The following is a 12,463-nucleotide window of genomic DNA, read 5'->3' as shown; positions in this document are numbered from 1 at the left end:
GAAAGGGGAGAAAAGGAAGTTATGTGTCTATTTTTTTGTCAAAGTTCTGCAAAGGGTCTCTTCAAAAATTTGTTGCTTTAACCATTTGCTAAAATGATCTGTAAAATCATTTAATTCTCAAGTATTTAGAATCCTACAACTCTAGAGCTGGATGGAAGAGTGGAAGCCATTCAGATCATCTTTCTCAATTCTGTAGATTTATTTTACAAATATGTAGATTCATACGAAAACCCAAATCTACACTTTTCTGTTTAGGAAATCATTAGAAGATCTTTAAAAAGTTATCTCCCATGTGCTCTCTTTCTCAAGAAGTTACTGGAATACATATTTCAAATATACCATATATCTTTTGAATGAAGAAGCAAACCAAGATAGAACAAAATATGAGATTCAGGAAATTCATTACAGGAGAGAAACAAAGGGAAATTCCAGGCAACCACTTTACAGCAGGCCTGGAGCAAAACTAGTTCAGACTGCAGCTCAGGGGAAAGTGTCTGGAGGGAACGTCTCCAAGGAAAAAATATGGAATCAATAGATCATTTAATAAGTTTGGTCATGTGAGAAATTGTACTAAGTGGCTATGGAAGCAACTGGGAAGAAGCAGAAATAAGTAAACAGAAAATGACAAAAGGCAAAAACAAAAATATGAACAAGAAAAAGAATGTCATCAGATTACACTACTTAGCCTGGCAGTGAATAATATTTGCAAAGGCATAATAATATAAATACAGAAGACTGCTATATCCAAAATCTGTGATATAACTAGCTGGTAAGATGGAGCAAGAAGGAAGGATAAGGGAAGAGAATTAAATCTTTATTACCGTAAAAACAAATCAACAGATAATTCCTAAAATTAAGAAATCAAGGAATAACAGTATTAGCATATTATTTGGAAATATTAAAATAAATTTCAAAATAAATAGCTTAAAAAGTTGAATGTGGGGACTTCCCTGGCAGTCCAGTGGTTAAGACTCTGCCCTTCCACTGAAGGGGACGCAGGTTCCATCCCTGGTTGGGGAACTAAGATCCGTGCATACAGCGCAGTGCTGCCCCCTCCCCACAAAAAAAGTTGAATGTGGTTGCCTCTGGGAGCAGGGAACTGCTGTTTTTGCTGTAAACCTTTTAGTACTATTTAACTCTTAAAACTCTGCCTGTATTACTTTGGTAAATATAAAAATTAATTTTTAAAATCAGCCATGTATTAAATAGATTCATTTAAGTTTTCCCTTAAAAGGCAGAATGTTGGGCTTCCCTGGTGGCGCAGTGGTTGAGAGTCCGCCTGCCGATGCAGGGCACACGGGTTCGTGCCCCGATCCAGGAAGATCCCACATGCCGCGGAGCAGCTGGGCCCGTGAGCCATGGCCGCTGAGCCTGCGCGTCCGGAGCCTTTGCTCCACAACGGGAGAGGCCACACAGTGAGAGGCCCGTGTACCACAAAAAAAAAAAAAAGGCAGAATGTTTGATTTTTAGCGTATATGTAGTAGGTCATGTGTTCTTCAGAAAACAAATCACCAGTGCAAGTACTGAATTCAGAATCTCATTCCTTAAGAAAGTCAATTACACATTAGGTTTGCCCCACAAGCCATTTTTTTTGTATTTAATAGACAGAAGAAAACAAAAACAAAAACAAATGAGTTGCAGGGTCCATTATGCTAGTCACTGAATTGTTGGATATTTTTTATCCAGTTACTATTGCAAGTGAACTTGGATCCTTTGTGACAAAAAGCTCCATAATAAGCAGTATTATCTTCCTTATAAACTGATCTTGAGTGAGACTTTGTTGCTATACTACAAAGGCAACTATATAGCTATTTAAAAAATTAAAACTATTAAAGAGCACCGATTACAAACATTGATATGTATCACATGAGCTGTCAAAGGAATATTCTTTATTATATATCACTTCATAAAACAATTATACAATCTCTACTGCCAGCAACTCCATTATGCTAGCATCATGACTCCAACTGATTATGAGAAACTGCCTATTCTCAGAGCCAAAGTACAGCTAGAGAGCAAGGCAAAATCCCTTCTGAGGTTCTAACAGAGATTAGAGCTTTTAAAAATATAAGGTCTCAGATTCATGGAGTTGGGAGGAACTTGAAAGATGATCTGGTCCAGCACCCACAACCACACGGCCAAGCTCATGGCAGACCAAGACCAGAATCCAGTTGAACTGAGTCTTTGTACAATATGCAGAGCCCTTTTCCACCCCACTGTCCTGTCCCTTATGTCCTATCCCTTTACAAACCAACGTAGTTCCCACGAATAACTCAGACCTGCAAGAAATCTTGGAAATACACTACCACCTCTAATTTCTTTATAAGAGACACACACACAAATACTAATTACTGGCTACACTGACATTAGGAGAATGGAAATGGCAAACTGTAAGCAAAAATTGAATTATGTTTATGGTTAGGGCTTCCTACTTCCAGGAGCCTGTGTCCCCGTCAAATTCATCCAACAAATAATGGACTCCTACTATGTGCCAGACACTGTGCTAGGTGCCAGGGATACCATTACAGGGACCCTTGCTCCTTCAGAGCTCCTGCCCCCAAATATAACTCTACATGTCCTAAAATAAAGTAGCCTGTAACACTGGGCAAAGGATCATGATGATTTTTTTAAAAAATAAATTTATTTTCTTTTATTTATTTTTGGCTACGTTGGGTCTTCGAAAGCTGCGCGAGTGCTTTCTCTAGTCATGGCAAGCGGGGGCTACTCTTCATTTCAGTGCGCGGGCTTCTTATTGCGGTGGCTTCTCTTGTTGCAGAGCACGGGCTCTAGGCATGTGGGCTTCAGTAGTTGTGGCACGTAGGCTCAATACTTGTGGCCTGCGGAACCTAGAGCGCAGGCTCAGTAGTTGTGGCACACGGGCTTAGCTGCTCTGCAGCATGTGGGATCTTCCTGGACCAGGGCTCAAACCCGTGTCCCCTGCATTGGCAGGCAGATTCTTAACCGCTGCGCCACCGGGAAGTCCCATCATGATTTTTTAATTGAACTCTTCCCTGAGCTACCAATCCACAAACTGGATCATCATTTTGGTTCTCCTTCTGGATGTTTAAGGACTGCTCAGTCTGGTCCACTGTCCTGAGAGGCCTCGAGTTATCCAACTTCCCAATACAGCCAGCTCTTGAAGTGCCAACCTGACTGCATTGCTGTGTTCTGCCGCTGCACCTGACCAACCTGTTCTCTTGGTATGCCTTTAGAACACCAGCCACCCAACAGGCAGCACCGACATCTCACCTGCCTGGACTTCTTCCCACTGCCTGCAGCTGAATCTCCCCACAACAGCCTTCTCTACCCTGCTGGTCGCTCCTAGCTAATTTCAAAGTCACGCAGGCCCAAGTCCTTAGGCCTCTTTGATTCCTCCATCTCCCCCCATACCCAGTCAAAGCTGCTGAATCTTCTTTCACACATATCTTCTGCAGACATTCTCCTTTCCTTGTTATTTGCACTACTACTTTATCCTCTGTCCATCTCTGACTGCATTTCAACTGTGCTTCCAAAAATAGCCAGATTAATTGTCCACAGTCACAGCTTACGTGTCACTACTACTCAAAAGGTATCTGAGGCTATTTCCTTTACGATAAAATCTCATTGTGCCTTGATTATACTGTGAATTGAACAATATACACATCTAAACCTTTGCTAATACCATTCCTTCTATCTAAAATATTCTTTCTCTTCCCCTTCTCTGTTGGCCCAAATTTTATATTCCCTTCAAAGGCATTTGCCTACCACATTCTCTGTGAAGCCCTCCCTGATCTCACTGCTGGAAGAGCATTCTGAGCAGAGGGACAACAGTGCAAATAATCTGAGCAAGAGCGAACCAAGCAAGACCAGTGCAACTGGATGAGGTGAGAGCATTTTGGAAACAAAATCAGAGAGGTAATGCAAGGCCAGACGCCACAGGGCCCTCTTAACCGTTATAAGGACTTTAAGTCTGAACAAAATGGGGATCAACTGCAAGGTTTTCTGTATTCCCTACAAAGATGTATGACTTGGATTTCAAAAAGATCATGTTGCCAGTGGTGACAAGAGGAGGTTATATGTAGAGTGGCAGGTGCAGAAGCGAGGAAACTGGTTAAGAGGCTATTATAGTAACCTGGGTAAAAGGGTGATTAGAACCAGGGTGGTGGCAGTGAGAAGAGTCTGAATCTGGATGTCTATGCTGACTGGATGAGGGCTATGAGAACAATAAAGGAGTTAAGGATGATTCCAAGTTGTTAGCCTAAACAAGTGGAAGAGCAGAGGTGTCACTACCTGAGATAAGGGAGAAGACGGTGGCAGGAGCAGGGTTTGAGGTAGAAGGTTTGCTGACAGGTTTTGGACATGATCAGTTTAAGATGTATATCAGGGGCTTCCCTGGTGGCGAAGTGGTTGAGAATCCGCCTGCCAATGAAGGGGACATGGGTTCAAACCCTGGTCCGGGAAGATCCCACATGCCGCAGAGCAACTAAGCCCGTGTGCCACACTACTAAAGCCCGTGTGCCACAGCTATTGAAGCCTGCACACCTAGAGCCTGTGCTCCGCGACAAAGGGGAGCCCCCACTTGCCGCTAAAGAAAGCTCGTGCCCAGCAACGAAGACCCAAAAAATGCACAAAAAAAAGGATGTATATCAGACATACAAAGGAAAATGTTGAGTAGAAGTTTATTACTTAAATCTGAAATTCAGGGGAGAGGTTCTGGCTACCGATACACATTTGGGAATTGCCCGAATACAGATCAAGCCAGTTTCATAAAACTTCTGGGATGATGGATATATTCTATATCTGCACTGCCCCATTTGGCAGCCACAAGCCACATATGACTTGAAATGTGGACAGGGTAACTGAGGAACTGAATTGTTAATTTTAGTTAATTTACAGTTAAATAAGCACATGTGGTAAGTGGCTACAAATTGGACGAAACACATATATGTGATTGGATGAGAACCCTGGTGAGTGTAGGTAGAGAAGATTGGGTACTGGGACAAGCCTACCACATGGATTATTTGTGATAGGAAAAAAAAAACCCTCAAATCTCCATCAACAACAGAATAAAAAAATAATTAGTGACATTTTCACATAAGATTGTCTTTCAACAGTGAACACATACATCTATGTGAATGAATCTCAAAAACACTGTTAAACGAAAAACAGTAACTCAGAGAAGAAAATTTTCCATAAAGGTCAACAACAGACAAAACTAAACAATGTACTGTTTAGGAATACATTAAGATTGATAAAGCAATAAAGGAAAATCAAGGGAATTAATATCCAAATTCAGGATAACATCATCTCTTCAGGGGAGGTGAGCACAAAGGGCTTCAAAGTTACCAGAAATTTCCTAAACTAGATGGTGGGTACACAGGTGTTCATTTTGTTATTCTTCTTTGTCCTATACACTCTGGCATGTATAATATTAAATAATTAAAAGAGTAAAAAATTATGAGGCAGTATATGGTTAAATGTAAAATGGGTATTTCAAAATATCTTAAAATCATTAAGTTCAGAAAAAGGAAAGATAACTGTGTGGCCTGTATAAGGTCTAAAAAGGACAGGTTGAGTCATATAAAGAAAAGAGGGAAAGGCATGCTAGAATGGGAATCAACAGGTCATGTACAAGAATCAGTAAATTAGTGAGTCTGACCAGAGAAGAATGAAGTTAGGTTGAAAAGTTGGGCTAAGACCAGCTTATGAGATGCTTAAATGCTGGGTCGAGAAGTTTGGACTTGATCTTGAAATAGTGCATAACCACTGATGGTGTCTAAACAAGACAACAGCAGTGATAAGCATCAACTAATAGGAAAATAGGAGGCTGGAAAAATCAGTTATGAAACTTGAAGATGTGAGATGTCAGGGAAGATTTATTATGGCCTGAACTAGGATCCTGATGGATAATCAAGTTTACTCCAAGAAACTTTAAGATGAAAGACTGAAGAGAGTTTGGTCTTGGGAACAGGCAGTGAAGGGAAAAGAGAGATTCATAGATTACTCCAATTTTCAAGCTAAACTGAGAAAATGATAACACCAACATATGCAAAACTAGGAAATTAAACAGAGAAAACCAGCGTTGAAGGAAGACCATTAATTCATTCATGGGATAAATATGTCAAGCAGTGTGATATCGTCCCCTCAGGGAACGGTCTGTGAGTCCTACTTTTTTCTTTCTTTCTTTTTTTTTTAGTTACATACTTTTAATGGGCAAAGAGAAAGTATACAGTTCTTTGGGAAGAATAAAAGCTTTTATATCTTTTAACTCTATAAGAATTTTATAAGTACCATTTTATTTTATTTATTTATTTTTAAATTTATGTATTTATTTATTTATGGCTGCGTTGGGTCTTCATTGCTGTGCATGGGCTTTCTCTAATTGCAGTGAGTGGGGGCTACTCTTCATTGTGGTGTGCGGGCTTCTCATTGTGGTGGCTTCTCTTGTCACGGAGCACGGGCTCTAGGCGCGCGGGCTTCATTAGTTGTGGCACGCGGGCTCAGTAGTTGTGGCTCATGGGCTCTAGAGTGCAGGCTCAGCAGTTGTGGCGCATGGGCTTAGTTGCTCCGTGGTATGTGGGATCTTCCCGGACCAGGGCTCGAACCCATGTCCACTGCATTAGCAGGCGGATTCTTAACCACTGTGCCACCAGGGAGGCCCAGTACCATTTTAAAAGAAGAGTACTGTGGGGACTTCCCTCGTGGTCCAGTGGCTAAGACTCCACAGTCCCAATGCAGGGGTCCTGGGTTCCATTCCTGGTCAGGGAACTAGATCCCACACGTGTGCCACAACTAAAGGTCCTGCATGCCTCAATGAAGACCTGGCGCAGCCAAATAAATAAATAAATAAATATTTTTTTAAAAAAAGAAAAGAGGAAAACATGATCTACTAATTTTTAGAAAAAGAGTACTGTGAAAATAATACTGAGTTGCTTTTCAAAATAAATTGAGAGAAGGAACAGAACACAAAAATGGAGATGTTCAGTGAAAGGTCAGAGGTGAAGGAATGGACAAGTCACTACATGACCGAACACTCCTTGAGGACAGAATTTATAACTGACTGTCTTTGCATCCCCCACAGCAATGAGCACAGTGAGTGATCACTACAGAACAGACATTCAAGTAAGGCTGAATGAACAGACAGAAGAGTGAGGGCAGACTGAAGACAAGCCAGTTAGGAAGACCCTACCCGAGCCTTCAGAACCCAACATACCTTAGAGGATCTAACCCTATGGAAAGAGAGTTCAGCCTTCTCACCCTGGCTGAAAGGTAGGCTGAGCCTCTGGTACCTGTTTAGGAGATCTAAAATACCAACAGGAAAACGGAAAGGAAACCCATTCTCAAGGAAACATATACTGAACTTCTGCTCCCCACATTACTCCCTAATGAGACCGTGCCCAACTCTAACCTTTAAGGCAGATAGGCAGAATGTAACTTATTATGTTTATGGTTAATGCTAAAGATATTCAAGGGCATCCGGTCCTTTTAACTTGTTAAAAGACATTGTTCTGGTTAAAAGTGGTTTAAAAGCCTGAATCTTAATAGGTAGCCCCACCTAGCAAACCTCTGTTTCTTAAGCCTGTAGAACAGAGAAATGCAAAGTAGAGCTACCTGCAAAGTGAGATGACTGATGCTCAGGTGTTTCAAGTGGTTGCCAGGAACTGGGCTATTACCTCCAGGTTCCCCTAGGTTCAGATGATTCTGCAGAGCTCCCGTTTATCCAATATGGCTGAACAGAGAACAATGAGGCTGCTTTTTAAATGAACTGATCTTATACAAATGCTGTAAGACCACTCCTTTCTCAAGAGGTTAGAACAGGAAACGAATGCCCAAACACTGGCAAAGGCAGTATAAAATAACAGTTAAGAGCTCAGGCTCTGGCACCAGACAGACACAGGTTAAATCCCAGCTCTTCCAGTAAATAGCTATGTAACCATCTCAGTTAACGCATTCGTCCTACTATGTAGAGTAGGACTGAGTACCTTCCTTAAGATCGGAATATATGGTAACTTCCGGTGTTAGTATGTTCCTTCCTAAAACTACACCCTGATCCCTTTGATTGGACCTGCATTTTCCTTACTAGCCTCAGCCACTAATTTTTAGTGTAGAGCTTTCTAAATGGTTGATCTCATTTATTACGCTTTGAGTCTCGAATTTCCCTCTCTGAGAACCACCATATTTTGAAGCTCTGGTTGTTCAACCCATACCCTGGACTTCATCAATGAAAGTGAAGAACAGTGGCAGAAAACCATAGAGAAAAGTGAACTGTAAGTTGAACATATAAACCTTTTAGTTGTATAAAACTTAAAATTGATGCTTTCTTTAAAATCACAAATTCTGTACACTGGAGATAAGGTGGAGCGAAACACAGCCTATTAGCAACAATTTTAAAAAGTGTTCTGACATGAAGGAGGCCCAGGGAGGTACCCCACCTATGCTCAGCACCTCCACTTCCCTTTCTAAACTCAGGGATCTTTTTGCATGTTGTAGTGGATTCTGGGGTGTAGCAGGAAACAGAAGAGGGAAAAGAAGTTCCACAGATTCTTCATTTGCATTAGGCCTCCTTTAGTACCATTACTACTATTCTAGTTCTGGCAGTAAAGACTAAGGCCCAACCAGTTTCTCTGCCTCAGGCCTCTCCAGTCTCTTACAATCCTGCACACAGCTACCAAACTAGTTTCCTAAACAACCAGTTTCATTAGATCACTTCCCACCTCAAAAACTCCTAATGGCTCCCTACCAATTATTAACCAGAAAAAGTCCAACTAAAATCCAAAGGTCAAGCTAGTATTATCCTACTTTTATAACACAGGACTTGTTTCTTCTTAATTCCCCCAAGGAAATTCTCTAAGGCTCCGACTAATCTGCTCACCGTCCTCCCAACACAGACAGGCTAACCTGCACACCTAGGTAGGATTACACCCACCTTCTGCCTTTCCTTCAAAGGTCAGCCCAGACCCCCTCCTCTATCTTTGTCCCACACCATGCTCCTAAAACACATCCTGCGCAGCTTCTGACCCTCTCAGTTGGCTATGCTCTCGTGGCATCTCAATCCGCTCCAGCAATTATGAAGGCAGACCATATTACACAGAGGGTCATCACTGTATCCTGCACTTATTAGGTCCCAGATATTTGTTAAACCAGACGAAGAGTTCAAATAATGTACCTAAGTAGGGCAAGACAATACTGCCCATCTTTGCCAATTCCTCTTTATTCACAGTAAAGGGTATTCAGCGCTCGCTACAACGCTGAAAATTTCTAGTACACACAGAGCAGCCAAATGGAGAGAGCACGCCACCGGATGGCAAAAACCTGCGTCCCAATCCTGGTTTCTGCCACAATCTCTCCTGGGCCTCGGTTGTCTCAGGTGTAAAACAAGGGAGCTGCGGTGAAGGATCCCAGGGTATCTTTCGGCTCCCAAATTCCCTCCCACAGTAAAGCCAATACTCGGCTACTCGCTAAGGCGGAGGCAGGGAAACTTTTACACTTCCCAAGGCTGGCATTTCCACAGAGGAGTGGAAACTCAGTCCGCAGAAGAAAAAGCGGAGCTGAGAGGAAGGTGAGAAGCGGTCTCCCTGGACTCGGATCCTTTACCCCATAGCAAGGGACAGTCCGCCTCGGCTTCCCAGTCACTCACAGGAAGACTCTCCCCAGAGTAGCGCGGCCCTGCGCGGCTCCCGGCAGCGGGCCGGGGTGACTGTCCGCGCCCGCGCCCCCCGTCCCCCGCACTTGTGACACACGCCCGCTGACCCCGGGTCACAGCCTCCGTCCGCCCTCACCGCCCGAGGGACACCCTCCTCTCCGGGCAAGGGCCCTAGCTCCCGCCCCGCGAGCAGCCCTTCCGGGCCCCGTGCGGCCTCAATGCGGCCGTCCGGGCCCCAGGCCGGCGGGACAGGCGGCGTGAGGGGCGGCGGCTTTAAGTGCTGAATCACCACTTTGCAAACCGAGCTCCAAACCACCGTGACCCAAGGGCCCCGAGGGCCCAGGCGCTCCGCTCGGCTCACCCACAGAGGCGCTCCGGAGGGGGCAGGCGGGCGCCGAGGACCGAGCGGAAGGTGCTGGACAGCGCGGAGTGCAGCAGCCACGTTAGCCGGTACCGCATACCCCAGCGCAGCCGCCGGGACCACAGCGAACGCTTCCTTCTTGCGCCGGAGCCGGCCTTGCTCACTGCGCATGCTCAGTCCGCCGCGCCGCGCCGCCTCCCGGGAGCCTCCGAGCGGCCGCCTCCCCGGGTTTTGCCTGGAGCCCGACAGGGCGGGGACGGAGGGCGGCCAGGGCCGGAGCTAGCGGGCGGGACGGAGTCTGGCCAGGGAGCTGTGGGAACCCAGCCGTCAGGCTTCCCGGGGCGGGGAGGGGCCAGGCCGGCTCACGCCAGGCGCACGCGTGAGGGTGGCGATGTGTATCTGGCTCTGTGTTAGCAGGGGTCAGGGAGCTCACGAATACCGTGAGGACACAAGGGACCACGTTTGCGGAGGCGCCCTCATTGGCTGTCGGCCCCGGCAGTGCAGGTGTTGGAACAAGGTCTGCGAACTAGGCGACCTCGCACAAAACCAGTCGGCGGCGGGCGCGCGGCCCGCGGGCTCCCTCTAGAGCGCGGTGGGGACGTGGACCGCGGGGTAGGGCACCGGGAAGAAGTTAGACTCGAGGGCCCCCCCCAGATGGAGGCCGGGACCCTGGGAGGAGTTTCCATCCTGGGAAACTAGCAGCCCTTCAAAGAGCAAGGTGGAGATGGGACAGGCCACAACAAAACAAGGCTTTCGGGGGTTTACAAATCTAGAATAGAAACTACCGCTCTGTACTACTACTATATATTTTTTAAAAACATTTATATGTAGTACTACTACTACTATTGTTAGTGTACTTCAGTCACTATTCGTAAGACAAGACTTTTTTCCTCCCGATGGCTTTCTGCTGTGCACCCGAAAATAATTTAATAGTTGTTATGAATCAGACTTTCCGTTACGTTATTTTACAGGGGTCTTTAAAGAAAAGCGAAATTAGGGTCAGCAACTCTCTAGCTTAAGTGCTTTTAGGTTCTTGATGTGGCAGACCGGAGACTACAGCTGAAGACAGTGCTCTGAATCCTATTATAGCTTCAAATGGGAATTCAGGAGAAGGATTCCTTAATCAAGTGGTTGCTTCATCAAAGAGGTACTCGGGCATCTTTTTTACCAGTTTCTGCTAAAGGCAAACGTTGGATGGACGAAAACTGAGATAGCAGAGAGAAGGAAGCACTCCTAGTACAGTGTAAGGTAAAATTTCACAATGTTACTTTCTAGTTCCAGCCCATCTGTATTAGTTTCCTGTGGTTGCCATAACAAATTACCACAAATTTAGTGGCTTAAAACAACAGAAATTTATTCTCTCACATCCTGGCTGCCAGAAGTCCAAATCAAGATGTTGGCAGGGCTGCACTCCCTGCAGAAGGTCTTAGGGGAGAATCCGTTCTTTGCCTCTTTCAGCTTCCGTGGCTTGAGGCCATATCACTCCAATGTCTGCCTCCGTCTTTACATTGCCTTCTCTTCTGTGTCTTTCTTCTTTTGTCTCTTATTAGGACATTTGTCATTGGATTTAGGGCACAATCAGGTAATCCAGGATGATCTCATCTCATCCTTAACTTAATTACATCTGCAAAGACACTTTTTCCAAATAATGTAACACTTACAGGCTACTGGGTTTAGGACGTAGACATATCTTTTGGGGGGCCTTTACTCACCCCACCTTTCTAGCCTCTACACCTGCCATCCAGCAACTCCAATTCACACAGCTGTCACAGCTAATTGATGCTTACAACAATACTAACTTGTCAGTGCTCTTTCAAGCCCTATTGAAAAGGCATTGCCTTTACAAAACTTTCCTTCAATTCCATTCCTCACATACCCCATTGGAAGTAACACTCTGATCTGAGCCGCCACTCTCTAAAGGCATTTATTTGACTCTTAACCTTCCATATGGGTAAGAAGCAGTAGATTAGGAATGATGTCTTTATCATTTTTGTATATCATCTGGCAGCAAGCACAATGCTTAGGCAATGCTTGTCAAGTTTATGTTTGCTGAATCTTATTAAGCCTCTAGATGTAACTACCATTTATAGGAAATACAGGGGACAAATGTGTTAACTTACACCATAAGGATACAATCAGCAAAGTTTAGAATGTTTGGAACATTACACAACAAATGACTCTATTACTTTGACAAATAAATTGCAAAATAAAAAAGAGGAAGGAGAAGCCTATGGATTAAAAGGGACTTAGAATTGTCAAGCTATGACAAGCTGTTATAAAATTTGAATGAAAATGCAAAGGGCCAGGAAGACCCAAGCCAATCTTGAAGCAGAATCAGAAACACTTACGCTACCAAATTTTTTTCTTTTTTCTTCTTTCTTTTTTGCCACACCACGAGGCTTGTGGGATCTTAGTTCCCTGACCAGGGATTGAACCCGTGCCCTCGTCAGTGAGAGCACAGAGTCCTAACCACTGGACTG

General features: G+C 44.4%; 1 protein-coding gene across 7 annotated transcripts in view; it reads right to left on the bottom strand.

Moving 5' to 3' along the window:
- IDE (insulin degrading enzyme) overlaps positions 1–10,162 on the bottom strand; it is a 112,792-nt gene extending 102,630 nt beyond the window's left edge. For 2 of the 7 annotated variants that reach the window (XM_067709995.1, XM_067709990.1), the window contains exon 1: positions 9,988–10,162. In XM_067709995.1, the coding sequence (XP_067566096.1) occupies positions 9,988–10,154 (167 nt within the window). In that variant the 5' untranslated portion in view covers positions 10,155–10,162. Of the gene's footprint in view, positions 1–9,983 lie in introns of all 7 variants that reach the window. The other 5 variants (XM_067709991.1, XM_067709993.1, XM_067709998.1 and 2 more) reach the window with 3 other exon arrangements.
- Positions 10,163–12,463: the final 2,301 nt, after the last annotated feature.

Source organism: Pseudorca crassidens, chromosome 16 (assembly GCF_039906515.1).
Source record: "Pseudorca crassidens isolate mPseCra1 chromosome 16, mPseCra1.hap1, whole genome shotgun sequence".
In the NCBI taxonomy this organism is placed as follows: domain Eukaryota; kingdom Metazoa; phylum Chordata; class Mammalia; order Artiodactyla; family Delphinidae; genus Pseudorca; species Pseudorca crassidens.
Note: the sequence above shows the minus strand (reverse complement) of the source record. Positions and strands in the feature narration are given on the sequence as shown.